General features: G+C 38.3%; 1 protein-coding gene across 1 annotated transcript; it reads right to left on the bottom strand.

Moving 5' to 3' along the window:
- Positions 1-20,321: 20,321 nt before the first annotated feature.
- On the bottom strand, positions 20,322-21,161 carry LOC126765383 (uncharacterized). Its single transcript, XM_050483114.1, has 2 exons — positions 21,032-21,161; positions 20,322-20,959 (listed from the first exon to the last, which is right to left on the bottom strand). The coding sequence occupies exons 1-2, from the start codon at positions 21,137-21,139 to the stop codon at positions 20,708-20,710; spliced, it is 360 nt and encodes a 119-aa protein (XP_050339071.1). The 5' UTR covers positions 21,140-21,161; the 3' UTR covers positions 20,322-20,707.
- Between the last annotated feature and the right edge of the window lie 3,200 nt (positions 21,162-24,361).

The following is a 24,361-nucleotide window of genomic DNA, read 5'->3' as shown; positions in this document are numbered from 1 at the left end:
TACAGTTGATTTACCGTTGTCTTCAGTTGATCGTCGACGATACTGTGATACTGATATCCATCATCTCCTGTAATTGTTTCAGCAATCAATTGCTTTGGAAAACGTTTCGAACATTTACCATCAATCATACAAAGTAGATTTCGATTAATATCACCACAGAGACCGTGAATCATATTTTTCGTGACAACTTCGAATAATCCTGGCGATGGTTTGATCTGGAATTTCGGCCGATATGACGGTATCAATCATATCATGGGTTATTTTGTTTACGCACCAAATCAAAATATGTGCCTGAGGTAAGCCTCTTTTTTGCCACTCTATGGTATACATAAAGCACCGCACTTCTCCAAATACACGGAGTTTGACAATCAGATCCATTAATTTTTTCAATTTTTGTTGGAATACACGGGCAGTTATGTCATGCCGATCTTTTGGCACCTGACCATCAAGTAAACAATCAGACACATCGACCCACTTCGGGTTGCACGTAAATGTTATGAATAGATCCGGTCGTCCATAATTTCGTACATGTTCATGCATATGACGTGGGCCACCAACATATGATTATGGTAAAATTGTTAAACGGCCGATATCATTCACATTTACATCATTGATTATTGCGTCACGCAAATATATGTATTCCTCTGATCTTAATCGGGCTTGATTGTAACGGATGAAATTTAATCGCTCACTTTCAATTTTGGCGTACATATCGATGATATATTGATGCGAAAGTTGATTGCATCGCAAAATAAAATTTGTTTCTGAGGGCGAATCATCAATCGGTACGAATAAAAATTCATCGCACTGACTTTTTCTGTTGATTCTTGACCTGTATTGCAAAAATTAATTAGCGAATGAAAATGATTTATAAATCATATTTAGCACATTCGCGTAAATTGCGGGAATTCCCGTCATTCATATTTCCTTCAATAAAACAATTGCGGGAATTCCCGCGCTATTTGAATAGCTATTGATAGGCTTTTCTACCGTCAAAAATGGTTCACTTCTTATCACTTCACATTTTTAGTGTTGGTAAAGTCGTGAACTACCATCCCTAACAGGCCAACCGCAATTCAAACAAATTTAATTTGGGGAATCCCCATTCAAGGTTAACGTGCCAGTCATTTGAGGTTTGTTGAGGGGAAGTTTCAATAAAACGAAATGCGGGAAATCCCGACAAAAGTGCATAGGAAATTCATGTGGTAATGGCGGGAATTCCCTAATTTGTTCAGACTATTTAAAAAAATTAACCTGTAGAAAAAAAGCGGGAATTCCCGCTCTTCAATTTTGTATGGAAAAATTAAGTGATTATCTGGCAGCCACCCGCTAAATTCAAATGAACGCGAACGTGTTAAACAAAATAAAATGTAAATGTACCAGTTGTTGGATTTATCATTGGTATGTTGATGTGATAGCCATCGTCCCCTCTCCAAAACAAAATGGGGTATTGCAATGCATCATAACAGCGATGGAGTTCTGAAATACGTTGTAAATTCTCATTTCTACGATACAAAACAATGTCTCGTGACTGAAACTGTTCGCCAACCACAACAATGGCTACTTCATCAATCGTTGGAGCATTGAATCGTCTGGTGTGCTCCCCAATTGGTGTTTTATCGGCTTTTATTATGATTTTGTGGCCATCGGAGGGCATCCGTTCGAGTGCCACTTTAAACAATTTCACCAAATCATTGTGTTGATGAAAAAATGTTTGCAATTCATTCACGATTGATCTTCTCGTATTCGTCGAAATTGCACAGCGCTTATTTAATTCACGATTCTCACCATCAATGAAATATATTTGCAAAAATTTATGATCATCATCTGGGAATGGTAGCAAAGACCCAGCCTTATGGTATAATTGACCTTGAATCGGTAACGGTCGAGAAATATATATAGATGATAACGGATCTTTATTTCTAAAAACATCGAACACAGGGACGGCACATAAATTAAAAATGATATTGCTAATTCCACACGAAGAAATCACCTTAAACGTCGGCATAAATCCATCTTTTATGATATTTGTAGCTCCAAAAGATGTCATTTGAAAGCATGAATTGTATTTTTGAATATTTAAGAGGAAATGCTTTGACGTTGGCGAATTACCAAAACCAATGAATGCAAAGGTTCTGGCGGAAGTTCTAGCACCGGTAATTTGACTTTCCCACCAGCACAACACATGCCAGGCGTTTCGTTTATGAATTTAAATGCTTTGCAATGTATATGTACTACATTCTATATTCATCTGGCCAATGTAGGCATACATGCTGTAATCAATGGTGGCATCGTAATTGAAAGCCGCGTGTTCCATTTGACGTATATCATAAACGGACGTACGCCCACGACGGTTTCTTGGTGCTTCACTCTTATCCAAGTGAGTTCTCCGTCTGTGTCGTTGTGTTTCCATTTCATTTCGTCGAACACGATCTTCTTCACTTTGTGATCATCGATTTAACGCTGTAGCATTTGATTGACGTGAACGTCTGCCAATGTTTGGTCGTCTTGAACGTGGCATTCTTTCAGTACAGTGTATGACTAATTGAATGTAAAAGCAATACATTGAAAATTATTTCTAGAAAAAATTATACATTTAATTCAAACTTCAATGTGTGTGCGTGGAAATATGAATTCACATACACTCACACTGGACATAACCTCAATTGTGCAAATAAAGAAAACACTCACCGATATCAAATTAAAATTGTGAAAATTAAGTAACGCTTGGCAATTGAACTATATATATAAAAATGAAGCAATTAAAATACAATTAAAAAAGAAACACATGGTTAACACTCACCAAAAGTATGTTTGTTCAAAATGAGAGCAAGATATAAAAGAACTCAAAGCACATAAGAAAACTGTCAACTGAATTCCAATGACAGCAAATTAATATTCTGTACGCAATGAGAGCACGATGTAAAATTGATAAATCGTATTGAAAATACTTGATTTTGGTACAGTGTATTTACTCACAAAAAATGTCAAACTCAGGAACGGCTGCACCGATTCCAAACAAACTTCACACAAACCACCTCCTTATAGATAGGAACGAACTCTAATTTTTGTGTCAATCGATTCGGCGGTTCTTGAGTTATAAGATTACCAAGGAAATGTAACTTCTTTTTATATATATAGATTATTTTAAAACTGCGTCATAACATAACATCATAACAAAAAACTTCTTGTTTTATTATTGAAAATTTGAAAAACAGCTGTCAGTGTTGCCTGTTTTTGGGAGTTACCAACGGAGTTATCTTCACTAACTCTTGAAATAATCCGGATTAATGCGTTTAATCCGTATTAACGCTGCCTTCTGTCAAATGCTTTTAGTACATGTTTACTAGGACTTGCTAAAATGCACAAACAAACATATGTGTGTATAATATCGTGAGCGAATACTGACGTTAGTATAGGTTTACTAAGCAAGCATAAGCAAACAAATATACAAGTACATATATATATGTGTGTACACAATGTAAATGCAATTATTAACTACTTCGAGGTGAATAACTTCAAATGCTTCACCTCGAATATTTTGGACAAATAAATCGAGAATAAGAAATAGCAAAAACTATATTAGAATATATGACCAAAGAATGCACTGATTCTTAATAGCTTTCCCAAAATCTTGGCCTCGTTGAAAGACATTTCAAACTAGCTCATGAATTGGTCGAATGTCTCAAATACAGCCGTTTCCTGTAATTCAGTTCACAGCTCTTCCCATAGAAAATTTTAGATGTGTTAAGTTGTTATTGATGTTTAGTCGCTTCAAACCACTTTGATATCACTTGAAGTTCGTTAATATACTCATTTCATTACCTGTTTCAAAACATTTGTTTAATTCTTGATTCAATCTTCGTAAATTGTTGAGTTTAGCATGCAATCTCCGCTCTGACCTTAGTGCACTACCAATTAATAAAATGCTTCATGATCGTTTGGATTTGATGACTATGATATTATTGGACGAGAATTTAACACAGATTCTATGTATCTTAAACAGGACTGTTGTTAGTTTCTCAGCTGTGAGTGTTGCATTTTTGATGATACGGTTCAGATGACCCTTAACCGATTTAACAGCCCAAATAAATAAAATTAAAGTTTATAAGTTCTTTAGAACAATATTGTTTAATCTTTGTTTTCTGTTAAATTAAAATGATTTTAATTCAGCTGGTTACCGCATAACACCAACAGAATATGTTGCGTTATTCCAAAAGGTGTCAGCGGGAAACTCTCTTCTTCCAATAATCCGCTTTAATGACGCTTAAAATGCGATGCCGTTGCACATAGGAGCATTTTGCTTCAAAAACCGGACAAAAGTGAGAATTACAAACTACAGCGATGCTACTCAAAATGGATTTTTTAATACCTATGTAACCGTATTACAATAAACCGATTTTCCCCGGCATGGCACCGTCCACAATTTGGTGAAATCCCATATCTCGGAACCCGATTTAGTTTAGTATGTGATATTCTTTTAATATTTCTATGTCACAGTGTGAAAATGAGCGCATTCGGACCACAATCACGCGTACTTCCCATATAACACAATTTACAATTCCAAGGTTGTTGTGTTATTCAAACTTAAGGTTGTTTTGATACATTCTGTTTTTATCATAAGGAATACGTTACTTAACTCGCACTCGGGAGTCGAGTATCTGACGATCGCAACGACTTACTGAACAAAATTTGAGGACCTCACACGCACAAGCGCGAGAATCGATTATAACAATGCCAAAAATTAATTTAATTAACGTACAACGAGCGTTCCAAAGTAAACAGGACTTAAAAAAAACAGAACAAATGGTTTTTTCGGCAAAAACAATTTATTTTATTCAAAATAGTCTCCTTTTGCTTCAATACAGTTTCTTGCATCGTCCAAAAGCATGTCGAACGAGTATTTTAGCTCGTTGACCGGTATGACCGAAAGAATGCCGGTGCCAGACTTTTGAGTGGCATTTTTCCGAAAAGGAAGAAGTCTCACGGTGCCATATAAGGTGAATACGGGGAGTGGTTAATGGTTAAAATGTGATTTTTGGTGAAAATGCGATAAATCGATGTTTTGGAGATGTTCAATTCCATTTCCATGAATTTCAATAATGATTTCGGCTGATTTTTGATGAATTCACACAGTTTCGATGGAATTTATCTGGTGATCTCGGATTTTGATTTGCCCACATATTGATCGTCATTTATGTCCTCACGACCACTTTGAAAACGTTGAAACCACTCGTGCCTCGGGATAAGCAATCATCGCCATAAACTTGTTTTATCAATTTAAACGTTTCGGTAAAAGTTTTACCAATTTTAAAACAAAATTTAATGTTGGCTCTTTGTTCAAGGGTCATTTTCGCGCCGATAACAAATAGACGAGATACTACAACTACCCCTACTTCTAATATAACACAATTTTAAATTCCAATAGATTTTTTCACTTTCCAGTACACAAATAAAGAAATAATTAATATAACGAAATAAAATTATGCGGTAATAATTCCGCTGAAGTATTCCACCTCTTAACCAAAAATTGTTCAAGTCCAACCAAAACTGTTAAAGCCCCTAGGTACCGAAAATGTGGACCCCGGCACCTATAGTTGACTTTTGACCGAAAATATCGTTCAATGTGTGAGATATGAAATTGAAATTCACACAGAATCCTTTCCTGCCAATAGTATTTTTTTGTATCAAAAATGAGTTGAATAGGGTCTATACTTCCCTGAGTTCCCATATACCTAATATAAAGATTTTCGAATTTCTAGGTCACTTTATACTGGATATATCCGCCAATATTTGAGTCATCTCAATGAAAATTTCAGAATATGTTTTATTCATAATAGTGTATCTTTGCGGCTAAAATCGATACAATTGTGAGAAAACTTAGTAGTATGTGGGTTAAGCAAAAATAGATAAAATCTGGTCGATACTACCCCCTACTCAAATATATTCAATATAAAATGGTCGGTTGCACCCGAACCTAGCCCTTCCTTACTTGTTTGATTTGAATATTGTTATATTAAATATTTATTATATTTAACATGAATTTTTACTAATTTTCATGATCCTTTGTGCGTCGTAGAGGATTGCATCGCGGGTTGAAAAAGACACTGTCAGTATTTTTGGTCACTGGATAAAACTCATGTTAGTACTTCGTCAACTCAAGGTGCTAACAAATACTCCAGTCCGAAATCATGGAGGCAACCAAGAGTAAATCCGTTTTTCTGTTTTAGAACATCGTGTCAATTCTGTTCCTATAGCAACCATAAGGTTTTTATTTGGGAACGTTTTAAATCACTAAACATCATTCAACGTTTCGATCACGCAAAGAAATTTGGACTTTGCATCAAGTGCCTATCAAAGGGACATCAAGTTGCCAATTGTCGCTCATCTTGCGAGGTTGGTGCACGACAACATCACTGTTTACTTCACTGCGGTTCTACTCCAGCCCAACAAAGAGCTACTCAGCTATTTACCACACAAGAGACAGCCGCGCTTACACACATGAATAATTCAATTGCAACAGCAGGTAATGCAGGTAATCTTCATCAATAACTTCTCCCAAGGGTAGCTGCTGCCAAGAAATAAACAAAGCATTCAAATTCAAAGCATTGGCTTATCGTCAACAAATATTAAATTCAAAACCTCAACATCAAGTCGCAAGCCAACGTCTTTGAACTTCAATTGACGTTTTGAATTAATTAAGTAACAATAAACTAAATTTTGTTTACTCATTCCTATTCTATCACTTTCAAACACGATTTCACTTAACATACCTAAATGTCCTTTTTTGAGTTATTTTTTGATTTTAATAAACCAAGTTCAAGTTTTTTTGACAACATCTGATGAGTCGACGTTACGAGTTTTCGAGAGAAAGGTTCTGCGAACGATTTACGATCCTTTTCGAATTAACAACAGCGAATATCGCATTTGATCGAACGATGAGCTGTAGATATACGCCTACACTGACATAGTTCAGCGAATTAAGAAACAGGTCATGTCGCACATGTAAACAAAAATAATCCAGCTGTGAAAGTATTATACGCAATACCCGCCGGGGCAAGCAGGGGAAGAAGAAGACCTCCCCTCCGTTGCACAATAGGTCAAATGAGTGTTTTTTCTGTGCAAAAGTGATAAGAAACAAAGTGCCGTTTTACTTTTGTTGTTTTTTAATTGGCAATACTCCAAAACAAAGACGCGTGATTTTTTTTTGTGCTAAATATAGAGTAGATGGAGGATGGGGTCATGTGTAGAAGTTCACGCAAGTGAGGAAAGTTCTCTGATCGCCATTCACTAGGGAGTGGCCAGAAACGATTCTTTTACATATGACTCAAGCAGCTCACGACTTCCGGTCTTTGACCAAGTATCCTCTGGGTAGTCTAAGAACATCCGTTCGAAGGTGAGCTAAAGTGAGAAGGCGAAACATCCCCTGCATAGGGTTGTGCGCTGGGTTTGGGACCCGCCACGTAAAAAGCCTACCCCAATGAAAAACGACAAACAGCCTCGGATGAGAAACACCACTTTTGATGACGACCATGGCAAACGAAATAAGGACAACGATATCAGGGCATGCACTTGGAATGTCCGGTCCCTTAATTGGGAAGGTGCCGCTGCCCAGCTGGTTGATGTCTTCGTGAAAATAAAGGCTGACATCACCGCCGTCCAAGAAATGCGATGGACGGGACAAGGACAGCGACGAGTAGGTCCTTGTGACATTTACTACAGTGGCCATATAAAGGAGCGCGCGTTTGGTGTGGGATTCGTGGTGGGAGAGAGACTCCGTCGCCGAGTACTATCATTCACTCCGGTGAATGAACGTCTAGCCACAATCCGCATCAAAGCGAGGTTCTTCAATATATCGCTGATATGCGCCCACGCTCCGACGGATAAGAAAGACGATGTGACCAAAGATGCCTTTTATGAGTGCTTGGAACGCACTTATGAGAGATGCCCCCGCCACGATGTCAAAATCGTGCTTGGCGACTTTAACGCCAGGGTGGGCAAAGAAGGTATCTTTGGCACTACGGTCGGTAAATTCAGCCTCCTCGAGGAAACATCCCCAAATGGGTTGAGGCTGATCGACTTCGCCGGGGCCCGAAATATGGTTTTCTGTAGTACTAGATTCCAGCACAAAAAAATGCATCAAGCTACCTGGCTGTCTCCGGATCGAAAACTACCAACCATATCGATCATGTTGTGATAGACGGAAGACACGTCTCCAGTGTTTTAGATGTGCGTGCGCTCCGAGGTCTTAATATCGACTCGGACCACTATCTTGTTGCAGCCAAGATTCGCACCGCCTCTGTGCAGCAAAAAACGCACGCCAACAAACACAAGGAAGGTTCGACGTCGAAAAGCTGCAATCACAACAGACTGCCGAACGATTTTCTACTCGACTTGCACTCCTGCTCTCTGAGAACACTCATCAACAACTCGGTATAAGGGAACTCTGGGACGGCATTTCAAACTCCTTACGTACAGCTGCATCGGAAACCATTGGTTTTCGGAAAGTGCAAAAGAACAACTGGTACGACGAGGAGTGCCGCGCCGCAGCGGAGAGAAAACAGGCTGCCTACCTCGCAACGTTACGATCGACCACAATACGTGCGGGATGGGATAGATACCGAGAATTGAAGAGGGAAGCGCGACGCATCTGCAAACAGAAAAAGAAAGAGGCCGAAATGCGTGAGTATGAAGAGCTTGATAAGCTGGCCGACAGGAGTAATGCTCGAAAATTCTACGAAAAAATGAGGCGGCTTACAGAAGGTTTCAAGACCGGAGCATACTCTTGTAGAACCCCCAAAGGTGATCTAGTGACCGATGCCCAGAGCATACTTAAATTATGGAGGGAACACTTCTCCAGCCTGCTGAATGGCAGCGAACGCACAACGCCAGGAGAAGGCGAACCCGATTCCCCAATCGATGACGATGGAGCAGACGTCCCATTGCCCGACCATGAAGAAGTTCGAATAGCAATTACCCGCCTGAAGAACAACAAAGCGGCGGGGGCCGATGGATTGCCGGCCGAGCTATTCAAACACGGCGGCGAAGAACTGATAAGGAGCATGCATCAGCTTCTTTGTAAAATATGGTCGGACGAAAGCATGTCCAACGATTGGAATTTAAGTGTGCTATGCCCAATCCATAAAAAAGGAGACCCCACAATCTGCGCCAACTACCGTGGGATTAGCCTCCTCAACATCGCATATAAGGTTCTATCGAGCGTATTGTGTGAAAGATTAAGGCCCACCGTCAACAAGCTGATTGGACCTTATCAGTGTGGCTTTAGACCTAGAAAATCAACAACCGACCAGATATTCACCATGCGCCAAATCTTGGAAAAGACCCGTGAAAGGAGAATCGACACACACCACCTCTTCGTCGATTTCAAAGCTGCTTTCGACAGCACGAAAAGGAACTGCCTCTATGCCGCGATGTCTGAATTTGGTATCCCCGCAAAACTAATACGGCTGTGTAAACTGACGCTGAGCACCACAAAGAGCTCCGTCAGAATCGGGAAAGACCTCTCCGAGCCGTTCGATACCAAACGAGGTTTCAGACAAGGCGATTCCCTATCGTGTGACTTTTTCAACCTGCTTCTGGAGAAAATAGTTCGAGCTGCAGAACTTAGTAGAGAAGGTACCATCTTTTATAAGAGTGTACAGCTGCTGGCGTATGCTGATGATATTGATATCATCGGCCTTAACACCCGCGCCGTTAGTTCTGCTTTCTCCAGACTAAACAAGGAAGCAAAATAAATGGGTCTGGCAGTGAACGAGGGCAAGACGAAATATCTCCTGTCATCAAACAAACAGTCGTCGCACTCGCGACTTGGCACTCACGTCACTGTTGACAGTCATAACTTTGAAGTTGTAGATAATTTCGTCTATTTAGGAACCAGTATTAACACCACCAACAATGTCAGCCTGGAAATCCAACGCAGGATGCAACCGGTCCAACAGGTGCTACTTCGGACTGAGTAGGCAATTGAAAAGTAAAGTCCTCTCTCGACGAACAAAAGCCAAACTCTATAAGTCGCTCATAATTCCCGTCCTGCTATATGGTGCAGAGGCTTGGACGATGTCAACAACTGATGAGTCGACGTTGCGAGTTTTCGAGAGAAAAGTTCTGCGAAAGATTTATGGTCCTTTGCGCGTTGGCCACGGCGAATATCGCATTCGATGGAACGATGAGCTGTACGAGATATACGACGACATTGACATAGTTCAGCGAATTAAAAGACAGCGGCTACGCTGGCTGGGTCATGTTGTCCGAATGGACGAAAACACTCCAGCTCTGAAAGTATTCGACGCTGTACCCGCCGGGGGAAGCAGAGGAAGAGGAAGACCTCCACTCCGTTGGAAGGACCAAGTGCAGAAGGACCTGGCTATGCTTGGAATATGGAAGAAATATAGAGTACCTTTACACACGTGTGCGTCAAAGTCAATCGATGCAAGTCTTTCAACAAATGTGATTGCAAGTTCAGTGGTGGTTGGTCATCTTTAAGAGTGTGTTTATCGAATTGTGTTGATAATAACTCATTAGTGGAAAATGGGAAATAAAGCTACAAGTAAGAATATATGTATTTAATTAACATTGGCTTATATGTATGTCGCTATACTTGATAATAATTCATTAGTCTACATAACCTTAAAACTGTTGAATTTATCTAAAACTTTTACTTCTGTAAACCTTTAAAAATTTTGACCCCATTTGACCCCTTCCAAATTGATAATATAAATAAAGTAATAAATAATGAGTTATTTGCATTTTGTTTAAACTGCTATTCTTTGCGTTTAACGAGTATTATCTATTTTTGTTTAGGAAACCTCTGCATAAAAAAAGCTGATTTGTTTGATATATGGCGAAAAGAATGCACAAAAAAGGAAAGTTTGATGCTGTTTTAAAATATGTATGTAGTTGGCAAAATTGAAGTTAATATACTTTCGGATGAAATTGAGAAACTTATATCGCAAACATTACATTTTTTTTTGCGTAAAATATGCAAAAAAGAAGCTCACAGAAACATAAATACCTTTAAAAAACAAAATGAAGCGTGGCTTAATACTGAAACAAATTTTGTGTTATATGACATTTCTAAAAAAGCACCACCTACCACTGTTGGACGTTTACGTCTGCCATTCAGCGCCAAATCAGATTTCGGAAAAGGAAAAGAAGACGCAGACCTATCAGCTGAAAAAGCTGATACTAATCTTCTAGTTCGTGCAGCAGCAGCATCGGCTCGTACACAAGGTGATACTGATCTGGCTGCAGTCCTGAAAGAAAGCATGGAAAGTCCAACAAGGCCATCAAAAATGTGGAAATTTGTTAACGAGGATCCCAAAAAGCCAATTCCTTATTCAGCGGATGAGGCTTTAGCTTTCCTTCTTGAGCATAATTTTTCAAAAGAGCAGTATAATGCAATACGCGACGGAAGCAAAAAAAGGAACAGCGACATATATCCTCATTATAGCAAAATTACAGCCGCAAAATTAAAATGTCGGCCTGAGGGTATAGAAGCAAGTGAGACCCTAGCCAAAGTTCCGTTGCGAAATATTTTACAACATACGGCTGAAAAAATTGTTGATATGCAAAGAGAAGTGTTTAAAGCTGTAATGGAAGCGGAGAAGACAAATTTTGTAAGCTCTGAATTGGTACTAAGCTACGGATTTGATAGTAGCACTGGTCAAGCTCAATTTAAGCAAACATTTAATGAGCCAGGTTCGTCAAATAGCAGCGATAGCTCTCTATTGGCTACAACAGTCATTCTCTTAAGGTTACTGCTCTCATCGGGTAAACCAATTTGGAACAACCGCACACTGCAGTCTGTAAGATTTTGCCGTCCCATTAAACTGGAGTACATAAAAGAGACAAAAGAAGTGGTTTTAAAGGAGCACCTGGAATTAAAAAATGAGATTAATGCCTTGAAAACCCTAACAATATCAATTGGTGATGGAAAATCTGTGGAAGTATCCTTTAAATTATTTTTAACACTAATTGATAGAAAAGTTTTAAATATTATAACCAGGACTAGATCAAACCAGGCTTATTCCATTTGTGGTGCTACACCTAAGGACTTTATGAACACGTGTGATTACAAAAGTGAAGTATTTCATGCAAAAGAGGAAACCTTAAAATTTGGAATTAGCCCCCTTTATTGTTGGATTAGATTTTTTGAATTTCTATTACATTTAGGCTATAAATGCAAAATACAAAAGTGGCAGATACGAGGAGAAGATAAGTTACCTGTCTTAAAAAGAAAAGTAGACATTCAAAACGATTTTTGGAAAAAGCTTGGATTTCGCGTAGATATGCCCAGAGTAGGAGGCTCCGGTTCCACAAATGACGGGAACACTGCTCGTCGAGCTTTTACTGAACACACTATTTTTTCTAAAACAACTGATGTTGACGAAGACCTTATATTTCGTTTCAAAATAATTTTGATTTGTCTATCCTGCGAGTTTGAAATCAATGCAAGCAAATTTGAAATATATTGCTTTCCAACAGCAAAACGTTTTCAGGAGCTATATCCCTGGCTGCCAATGACTTCTACAGTCCATAAAGTACTAATACATTCAAGAGAAATAATAGAAAATACTGCATTTCCCATGAGGTTTTTGGAGAATAAGCTGCTGAATCGCGACATCAAATATACAAAGCCGTTAGATTACATCACGCTCGTAGAAACAACCGCACCAATAACCTATTAGACATATTTAATAGGGCTATCGATACATCAGATCCATTAATTTCCACATTTTTTTAAGAAAACGCATTCAAAAGAGGAAACGTATCACACTTCTTCCTGAAGTCATTGAACTATTATGTTGCAGCGAACCCATAGAAGATTTTCAACTTAACAACCAAGATGATAAAATTAATGAAACTTAGGAGGAACTTTTTAATTTAAATTTACATAATGAATTAGATTTATGTGATTAATTAATTGTTTCAGTACAAATAAAATTAATAAATGAAACAAGGTATTGTTTTCATTAATGGCTGCAAAAGGAGTAATTTTAAATTTTGGTCGTTAGAGGGTTAATTTCCACATTTTATAATACAGTTACTCCTGCTTCTGAAATCCTTACAGGTTTTGGTTTGAATAGCATAATTTTGTAATCGTTATTAATTTTGCACAGAAACAACGCTCTTTTGACCTAATGTGCATTGGAAAGACCAGGTGGAGAAGGACCTGGGTGCTCTTAAAACTTCCAATTGGTGAAAAGAAGAAACGACTGGCGAGCTCTTGTTAACTCGGCTATAATCGCGTAGATGGCGCCTACGCCAGTAAAGAAGAAGAGAGTTCAAGTTTTAATGCAGTGCTTGAATTGTGTTGCGGAAGTGTGAAATGAACAAGAAAAAACGTTAACTTCGGCTGCACTGAAGCTAATATACCCTTCACAGGTGCATTTCTTTTAGTAACTATGTGTTCAGTTTGTATGGAAGCTAAACGTTATAGTAATCCCATGTGAACAATTTTTTCGGAGATTATATTATTACCTTAAGCAGTAACCCATTAAATTTTGTGCAGATACCACATCAAATGCAAAAGTTTTCCATACAAGCGCTTGATTCCGATCGTTCGGTTTGTATGGCAGCTATATGCTATAGTGAGCCGATCTGAACAATTTCTTCGCCATATTACATTATTTCTATGAACAATAACTCATACCAAATTTCGTGAAGATATATCGTCAAATGAGGAAGTTTCCCATGCAAGCATTTGATTCCGATCATTCAGTTTATATGGCAGCTATATGCTGTAGTTAACCGATCTGAAAAATTTCTTCGGAGATTACATAGCTGCCTTAGAAAATAATCTATACCAAATTTTGTGAAGATAAATTGTCAAATGCAAAAGTTATCCATACCAGAACTAGATTGCGATCGTTCAGTTTGTATGGCAGCTATATGCTATAGTTAACCGATCTGAACAATTTCTTCGGAGATTATGTTATTACCTTAAGCAGTAATCCATGTCAAATTCCGTGAAGATACCACGTCAAATGCGATAGTTTTCCGTACAAACCCTTGTTTCCGATCGGTCGGTTTGTATGGCAGCTATATGCTATAGTGAGCCGATCTGAACAATTTCTTTCAATATTACATTATTTCTATAAACAATAACTCATACCAAACTTCGGGAAGATATATCGTTAAATGAGGAAGTTTCCCATGCAAGCATTTTATTCCGATCATTCAGTTTATATGACAGCTATATGCTGTAGTTAACCGATCTGAAAAATTTCTTCGGAGATTACATAGTTGCCTTAGAAAACAATCTATACCAAATTTCGTGAAGATACATTGTCAAATGCAAAAGTTTTCCATACCAGAACTAGATTGCGATCGTTCAGTTTATATGGCAGCTATATCGACAGTTCCGGCAAATGAACAGCTTCTTGAAGAGAAAATGAAGTTTGCAAATATTCAAAACGATATCTTAAAAACTGAGGGACTAGTTCGTATATTCACAGACGGACAAACAGACAGACGGACAATGCTAAATTGACTCAGCTCAGTATACTGATCATTTATTGGCTCTCCGACGCTTCCTTCTTCTATCAGCGAGCGTATTGTGTGAAAGATTAAAGCCCACCGTCAACAAGCTGATTGGACCTTATCAGTGTGGCTTTAGACCTGGAAAATCAACAACCGACCAGATATTCACCATGCGCCAAATCTTGGAAAAGACCCGTGAAAGGAAAGAATCGACACACACCACCTCTTCGTCGATTTCAAAGCTGCTTTCGACAGCACGAAAAGGAACTGCCTCTATGCCGCGATGTCTGAATTTGATATCCCCGCAAAACTAATACGGCTGTGTAAACTGACGCTGAGCACCACAAAGAGCTCCGTCAGAATCGGGAAAGACCTCTCCGAGCCGTTCGATACCAAACGAGGTTTCAGACAAGGCGATTCCCTATCGTGTGACTTTTTCAACCTGCTTCTGGAGAAAATAGTTCGAGCTGCAGAACTTAGTAGAGAAGGTACCATCTTTTATAAGAGTGTACAGCTGCTGGCGTATGCTGATGATATTGATATCATCGGCCTTAACACCCGCGCCGTTAGTTCTGCTTTCTCCAGACTAAACAAGGAAGCAAAATAAATGGGTCTGGCAGTGAACGAGGGCAAGACGAAATATCTCCTGTCATCAAACAAACAGTCGTCGCACTCGCGACTTGGCACTCACGTCACTGTTGACAGTCATAACTTTGAAGTTGTAGATAATTTCGTCTATTTAGGAACCAGTATTAACACCACCAACAATGTCAGCCTGGAAATCCAACGCAGGATGCAACCGGTCCAACAGGTGCTACTTCGGACTGAGTAGGCAATTGAAAAGTAAAGTCCTCTCTCGACGAACAAAAGCCAAACTCTATAAGTCGCTCATAATTCCCGTCCTGCTATATGGTGCAGAGGCTTGGACGATGTCAACAACTGATGAGTCGACGTTGCGAGTTTTCGAGAGAAAAGTTCTGCGAAAGATTTATGGTCCTTTGCGCGTTGGCCACGGCGAATATCGCATTCGATGGAACGATGAGCTGTACGAGATATACGACGACATTGACATAGTTCAGCGAATTAAAAGACAGCGGCTACGCTGGCTAGGTCATGTTGTCCGAATGGACGAAAACACTCCAGCTCTGAAAGTATTCGACGCTGTACCCGCCGGGGAAGCAGAGGAAGAGGAAGACCTCCACTCCGTTGGAAGGACCAAGTGCAGAAGGACCTGGCTATGCTTGGAATATGGAAGAAATATAGAGTACCTTTACACACGTGTGCGTCAAAGTCAATCGATGCAAGTCTTTCAACAAATGTGATTGCAAGTTCAGTGGTGGTTGGTCATCTTTAAGAGTGTGTTTATCGAATTGTGTTGATAATAACTCATTAGTGGAAAATGGGAAATAAAGCTACAAGTAAGAATATATGTATTTAATTAACATTGGCTTATATGTATGTCGCTATACTTGATAATAATTCATTAGTCTACATAACCTTAAAACTGTTGAATTTATCTAAAACTTTTACTTCTGTAAACCTTTAAAAATTTTGACCCCATTTGACCCCTTCCAAATTGATAATATAAATAAAGTAATAAATAATGAGTTATTTGCATTTTGTTTAAACTGCTATTCTTTGCGTTTAACGAGTATTATCTATTTTTGTTTAGGAAACCTCTGCATAAAAAAAGCTGATTTGTTTGATATATGGCGAAAAGAATGCACAAAAAAGGAAAGTTTGATGCTGTTTTAAAATATGTATGTAGTTGGCAAAATTGAAGTTAATATACTTTCGGATGAAATTGAGAAACTTATATCGCAAACATTACATTTTTTTTTGCGTAAAATATGCAAAAAAGAAGCTCACAGAAACATAAATACCTTTAAAAAACAAAATGAAGCGTGGCTTAATACTGAAACAAATTTTGTGTTATATGACATTTCTAAAAAAGCACCACCTACCACTGTTGGACGTTTACGTCTGCCATTCAGCGCCAAATCAGATTTCGGAAAAAGAAAAGAAGACGCAGACCTATCAGCTGAAAAAGCTGATACTAATCTTCTAGTTCGTGCAGCAGCAGCATCGGCTCGTACACAAGGTGATACTGATCTGGCTGCAGTCCTGAAAGAAAGCATGGAAAGTCCAACAAGGCCATCAAAAATGTGGAAATTTGTTAACGAGGATCCCAAAAAGCCAATTCCTTATTCAGCGGATGAGGCTTTAGCTTTCCTTCTTGAGCATAATTTTTCAAAAGAGCAGTATAATGCAATACGCGACGGAAGCAAAAAAAGGAACAGCGACATATATCCTCATTATAGCAAAATTACAGCCGCAAAATTAAAATGTCGGCCTGAGGGTATAGAAGCAAGTGAGACCCTAGCCAAAGTTCCGTTGCGAAATATTTTACAACATACGGCTGAAAAAATTGTTGATATGCAAAGAGAAGTGTTTAAAGCTGTAATGGAAGCGGAGAAGACAAATTTTGTAAGCTCTGAATTGGTACTAAGCTACGGATTTGATAGTAGCACTGGTCAAGCTCAATTTAAGCAAACATTTAATGAGCCAGGTTCGTCAAATAGCAGCGATAGCTCTCTATTGGCTACAACAGTCATTCTCTTAAGGTTACTGCTCTCATCGGGTAAACCAATTTGGAACAACCGCACACTGCAGTCTGTAAGATTTTGCCGTCCCATTAAACTGGAGTACATAAAAGAGACAAAAGAAGTGGTTTTAAAGGAGCACCTGGAATTAAAAAATGAGATTAATGCCTTGAAAACCCTAACAATATCAATTGGTGATGGAAAATCTGTGGAAGTATCCTTTAAATTATTTTTAACACTAATTGATAGAAAAGTTTTAAATATTATAACCAGGACTAGATCAAACCAGGCTTATTCCATTTGTGGTGCTACACCTAAGGACTTTATGAACACGTGTGATTACAAAAGTGAAGTATTTCATGCAAAAGAGGAAACCTTAAAATTTGGAATTAGCCCCCTTTATTGTTGGATTAGATTTTTTGAATTTCTATTACATTTAGGCTATAAATGCAAAATACAAAAGTGGCAGAAACGAGGAGAAGATAAGTTACCTGTCTTAAAAAGAAAAGTAGACATTCAAAACGATTTTTGGAAAAAGCTTGGATTTCGCGTAGATATGCCCAGAGTAGGAGGCTCCGGTTCCACAAATGACGGGAACACTGCTCGTCGAGCTTTTACTGAACACACTATTTTTTCTAAAACAACTGATGTTGACGAAGACCTTATATTTCGTTTCAAAATAATTTTGATTTGTCTATCCTGCGAGTTTGAAATCAATGCAAGCAAATTTGAAATATATTGCTTTCCAACAGCAAAACGTTTTCAGGAGCTATATCCCTGGCTGCCAATGACTTCTACAGTCCATAAAGTACTAATACATTCAAGAGAAATAATAGAAAATACTGCATTTCCCATGAGGTTTTTTGGAGAATAAGCTGCTGAATCGCGACATCAAATATACAAAGCCGTTAGATTACATCACGCTCGTAGAAACAACCGCACCAATAACCTATTAGACATATTTAATAGGGCTATCGATACATCAGATCCATTAATTTCCACATTTTTTTAAGAAAACGCATTCAAAAGAGGAAACGTATCACACTTCTTCCTGAAGTCATTGAACTATTATGTTGCAGCGAACCCATAGAAGATTTTCAACTTAACAACCAAGATGATAAAATTAATGAAACTTAGGAGGAACTTTTTAATTTAAATTTACATAATGAATTAGATTTATGTGATTAATTAATTGTTTCAGTACAAATAAAATTAATAAATGAAACAAGGTATTGTTTTCATTAATGGCTGCAAAAAGAGTAATTTTAAATTTTGGTCGTTAGAGTGTTAATTTCCACATTTTATAATACAGTTACTCCTGCTTCTGAAATCCTTACAGGTTTTGGTTTGAATAGCATAATTTTGTAATCGTTATTAATTTTGCACAGAAACAACGCTCTTTTGACCTAATGTGCATTGGAAAGACCAGGTGGAGAAGGACCTGGGTGCTCTTAAAACTTCCAATTGGTGAAAAGAAGAAACGACTGGCGAGCTCTTGTTAACTCGGCTATAATCGCGTAGATGGCGCCTACGCCAGTAAAGAAGAAGAGAGTTCAAGTTTTAATGCAGTGCTTGAATTGTGTTGCGGAAGTGTGAAATGAACAAGAAAAAACGTTAACTTCGGCTGCACCGAAGCTAATATACCCTTCACAGGTGCATTTCTTCTAGTAACTATGTGTTCAGTTTGTATGGAAGCTAAACGTTATAGTAATCCCATGTGAACAATTTTTTCGGAGATTATATTATTACCTTAAGCAGTAACCCATTAAATTTTGTGCAGATACCACATCAAATGCAAAAGTTTTCCATACAAGCGCTTGATTCCGATCGTTCGGTTTGTATGGCAGCTATATGCTATAGTGAGCCGATCTGAACAATTTCTTCCCATATTACATTATTTCTATGAACAATAACTCATACCAAATTTCGTGAAGATATATCGTCAAATGAGGAAGTTTCCCATGCAAGCATTTGATTCCGATCATTCAGTTTATATGGCAGCTATATGCTGTAGTTAACCGATCTGAAAAATTTCTTCGGAGATTACATAGCTGCCTTAGAAAATAATCTATACCAAATTTTGTGAAGATAAATTGTCAAATGCAAAAGTTATCCATACCAGAACTAGATTGCGATCGTTCAGTTTGTATGGCAGCTATATATGCTATAGTTAACCGATCTGAACAATTTCTTCGGAGATTATGTTATTACCTTAAGCAGTAATCCATGTCAAATTCCGTGAAGATACCACGTCAAATGCGATAGTTTTCCGTACAAACCCTTGTTTCCGATCGGTCGGTTTGTATGGCAGCTATATGCTATAGTGAGCCGATCTGAACAATTTCTTTCAATATTACATTATTTCTATAAACAATAACTCATACCAAACTTCGGGAAGATATATCGTTAAATGAGGAAGTTTCCCATGCAAGCATTTTATTCCGATCATTCAGTTTATATGACAGCTATATGCTGTAGTTAACCGATCTGAAAAATTTCTTCGGAGATTACATAGTTGCCTTAGAAAACAATCTATACCAAATTTCGTGAAGATACATTGTCAAATGCAAAAGTTTTCCATACCAGAACTAGATTGCGATCGTTCAGTTTATATGGCAGCTTCTTGAAGAGAAAATGAAGTTTGCAAATATTCAAAACGATATCTTAAAAACTGAGGGACTAGTTCGTATATTCACAGACGGACAAACAGACAGACGGACAATGCTAAATTGACTCAGCTCAGTATACTGATCATTTATATATGCATATAATTTATTGGCTCTCCGACGCTTCCTTCTGGGTGTTACAAACTTCGTGACAAACTTAATAGGTGGGGAATGTTGGGCATAGTTTTGATTTCGGTTAAAAAGTCACATAAAAGTTATTTTTTGTGAAAATTCCAAAGCATGGATTTGTAGTGCGAGTCGTAACCTTCCGTTTGATAACATTGGTTTGATAAAATTCTACAAAAATTTAAAAGTTATAGCCATTGGCGCAAATAACCTGATTTTGCGATTTTGGGAATGTCGGGCCAGTGATTTAAATCGATTAAAACATGATTGTTACCGATGAAAAACGTTTATTTATCAATGGAAATGAAAGAGAGATTCATAAATAATAAGAAAAATAGGAATTGGCGAAAAAAATTATTCCGACTCGCAGTGGATGCAGGTGTAAGTGTTCGGGTTCGGTCCGGCACATTTCAAGTGAATCACAAACGATGCAATGGGCCGTGTTTTGACGATTCTCGTGCTTCGGCATCTTTTTCTTGCAAATCGTGCAAAAATCGAAGTCCTCTTCGATGTCGGTTTCGGTCGGAGACGGGCTTCTCTTCCGTGGCGTCTTCGATTTGCCACGGCCTTTTTGCTTCTTGGCTGCTGGTTCATCGGCTGCCTTCGTCAATTTTTGCCGCTTTTTTCGGCCTTGTCACGCAGATCTGCGACAACCTCAGGCGATGTCAAAATCGTTGACTCCATTGTCTTGCGGCCACGTTTTGATTTCGGCGCAGGTGTGCCCAATTTCAACGGGCCAACCGATTTCAATGCATCACGGGGCTGTGGAGCCGAAACAAGAGACAACGACGATGATGCAGCACCACTTGTTCAAGCTGGGGCACTTGTCGATGCCTCCGACGTTGACACCTCCTCATTCGCAGCAGTCACAATGGCATCACCAGAGGCAAGAACTCGACGTTGATTGTCGGCGTCTTTCTCTTCGTCACCGAACAAATTTTCGCCGCTCAGTTCCGAAGCGACAAAGTCAACTTCAGTGAAAATTTGCGGGTTGAACGGGTAGATGCCAGTTGTTCGGAAGCCGGATTTGATGGTTTTCGGCGTTAACATAACATCGAGGCACTGATCGACAAGAAGCGGCAAAAATTATTTATTATTCGATTAAAGAAAAAGAAAGAAACCAGCAGAACTCACTGTTTTTGTGCCCATCGTCGTGCTTTCAGCCAGCAAATTCTTCATTACATCGGCATTGGCAGTAGTAACGTCGATGCTCGCACCATCAAATGCTGCAATATAACGCATCAGGTTGGTCCTCGGAATTTTGTGTGCCGTCGCAGACTGTCGAACGCTGTTGTGATCGCCTCCAAAATGTTGTCGAAATCAACAATTTTCTCTTTTTTGGGATAGTACCGCGGCATAATGACTAAAAAAAATTTTTCGGAGCACGAAACTATCAGGAAATGTTGAAAAACTATTGTGTTGTTGAAATTCTGCACGAAAAATCACTTATACACGTCAAATATATGAAGTTAGCATGTCAAATGTAAAAAACTATGTGGCCCGACATTCCCCGTAATAATTGGCTCGAGATTCCCCAAACGCTCATATTTGCAAAATGGCGGTGGATAATGAACACAATGTAAATTCGTGCAAAATTTCTTTTGTGTGTCGAAGGCTAAAGACTCAACTAATATTATAAATATATTTACCTGCATGAATTTATTGGAAAATGTGAAAAAAATCAACTGTACACAGAGTTGAAAAAAAACTTTCGGAGTGTCGAATTTCTTTTTGTTGTCGCAGAGAGGTTATAACACGTGTTCACAGCTCGAGTGCTATATAGAAACTGAGCTTAGTATGAGACGAGCCGATGATTGCAGCCAGTTGGTTGCAGCTGTCAACCTATACTAGGGAAAAAAATATTGCGCTGGCCCGGGATTCCCTACCTGCCCAACATTCCCCACCTTCCCCTACCCTGTTTAGGGTACACCCAACTCTTTTTTTTACACGGTAGATACGTTCCTCAGAAATCCGTGCAAAAAAACCCGTGTAAAAAAAGAGACGTTTCCTATAGTAAAATGGGGGAAATAAAAAACTATATTTACTTCGAAAAACCGTGTAAAAAATGTTGAAAACTATAAAATTTCAGATATGCAAACAAATTGTATGTTCATTGGCATTTTATTGAGCATTAAAACTCAAAATACATAATTCATACAGAAGAAAAATTGGTAGATTGAGCAAAAACAAAAGAAATCTGTTAATCCAGAATTAAGTACAGAAACATTAGAATAGAAATAAGGAAAACTTATTTACATAGCTACATAATTACGAGTATTTGTCGCTACTTGATAACAAGCGCAATTGGTTGCGACGTACTGGACTAAAGTCGGTATCATCGCTGGATATATCCATTTCAGCAATGTATGTAAATATCATGCGAACAAAACACTTATGTAGGTAAGAGTTATCGAATAAGGGGATTTCCCAGTTACTACTATGTATGTATGTTCATTTTAGCAATGGTGCTAAGTGTGGTAAAAACAAACGTAATTACAAGACAGTGATTTTAAACTAGATGGAAATCGTAAATTTTTAGAGGCATAGCAAACAGAAATAAGTGAGGTCTTGGAAATGTCCATTCCTTTTTTACGAGAGCAACATGATTTTGATAATTATTTTTCGTGAGCAACAAACTGGGGTCGAATCGTTACATCCGTGAACGTATCACTCGTCACGTACAAGCCTGTATTTCGTATTGTGATATACGTGATCGTAACGCTTATATCGTAATCTGGCATGATGACATACGTGAACAAGTATTCGTTCGTCCGAATCGTCATTCGAACGCAAATTACCAATCGCAATAGACAAATTTATGCTAATGTGAGCAAATTTTTTTTTAAATTTTATGTTTGTTATAATTTTTAAAAATGCGTTCGAGCTTTCAATCTAAACGGACGTGTTTTCATGCGCTCCGTAGAAATTTTAGAAAAAAACAAAAATAAAACAAAATAAACAAATATTAAAAAAAAGTGCATTAAGTGCAAGCGTTAGCTAATAACGCCGAAAGTGAAAATCAAAACATAAAAAATTCATAAACTGTTTACAAACAATAAACATAATAAAATAACAAATAATAAGTGGGAAATAAAACAAAAAATACAAAAGTATGAGCGCAGCGCAGCCCCACCAATAAGGCCGTAGGCATTCTCTGAATGCCTACTTCAGCTTTGTAGAGCCTGCGAGTTCAGCTCCTACCAACAAACAAGGCAACGGTGAGAAGGATGAGTCATCGCAGCGACCAACTGAGCAGCACCATAAGCAGAGCGTACAAAAAGCAAAAGCAGAAGAGAACGGCAGTCAACAACGGCCAGCAGCAAACGTGATCACATCAACAACTAAGCAGGTACCAGCAAGTACGCAGGCAGCGAAAAACAACATAAAGCAAGGTGAGAATGTACCAATAAAAAAAGGCCAGTCTGTACAAAGTGGCATTGACCGCTACATCAACATAAAAAGGAAATTAAGTCCTTCAAAGTCAGCGGTCAATCCCAAGAAATTTCAAGGCGGTACACCAATAAGGAATAAACCGGAAGTTTTAAATGGCAATAGGTTTGCCTTACTAAGCAATGGATCAGACGACGATGCGAAGGGTACCACCACAGTCGTTAATGCCAAACCAACTCCAATATATTTGCGCGAACGTAGCAGTAATGCTCTCGTTGCTGAATTAAGTAAAATTGTAGGTACTAACAATTTTCATATAGTGCCTTTGAAAAAAGGCAATATAGATGAAACAAAAATTCAGTCCTACACTGAAAAAAGTTTTATGGACATAGTTAAATTTTTGTCAAATAAAAACAAAAATTATTATTCGTATCAACTGAAGAGCTCTAAGGGCCTAGTTGTTGTAATCAAGGGTATAGAGTCCGCCGTAGACTCTAGTGAAGTCAAAGAAGCATTGGAAGAATGTGGTTTTGGAATTAAAACAGTTGTAAATATATTTAATAGAAACAAAGTACCACAGCCGATGTTTAAAATTGAATTGTTGCCGAATTCGAATCAACTTAAAAAAAATGAGACCCATCCAATATATAATTTGAAATATTTGCTGCATCGTAGAGTAACTGTGGAAGAACCACATAAAAGAAACGGTCCGGTACAATGTACTAACAGCCAAGAATATGGGCATACTAAATCATACTGCACTCTACGCAGTGTTTGTGTGGTATGTGGTGATTTACATCCCACTTCCAAATGCACCCTTAAGAAAGAAGAATTAAATAAAAAATGCAGCAATTGCGGAGGAAATCATACTGCTAACTACAGAGGTTGCCCTGTATATAAAGATTTGAAACCAAAGTTGTCACAGGGCATTCAAGCACGTCGTAACCAAATGTTACAAACAGTCCGTAATGAAGTTATAGCAACCTCAGAAAAACGTACAAATCCTATTACTTCTGACAATAATAATATGCAAGGGAGCTATGCAAATGTGGTGAAAGGACACACTGTGCAAAT

This window comes from Bactrocera neohumeralis, unplaced genomic scaffold (assembly GCF_024586455.1).
Source record: "Bactrocera neohumeralis isolate Rockhampton unplaced genomic scaffold, APGP_CSIRO_Bneo_wtdbg2-racon-allhic-juicebox.fasta_v2 cluster10, whole genome shotgun sequence".
NCBI lineage: Eukaryota > Metazoa > Arthropoda > Insecta > Diptera > Tephritidae > Bactrocera > Bactrocera neohumeralis.
Note: the sequence above shows the minus strand (reverse complement) of the source record. Positions and strands in the feature narration are given on the sequence as shown.

What these genes read in the sequence shown, in the direction of transcription:
- LOC126765383 (XM_050483114.1), bottom strand. Translation starts at nt 21,139, where the DNA reads ATGCGTTATATTGCAGCATTTGATGGTGCGAGCATCGACGTTACTACT. An exon ending in CGACGATGGGCACAAAAACA is followed by an intron (nt 20,960 to 21,031) that starts GTGAGTTCTGCT and finishes CTTGTCGATCAG; the next exon opens with TGCCTCGATGTTATGTTAAC.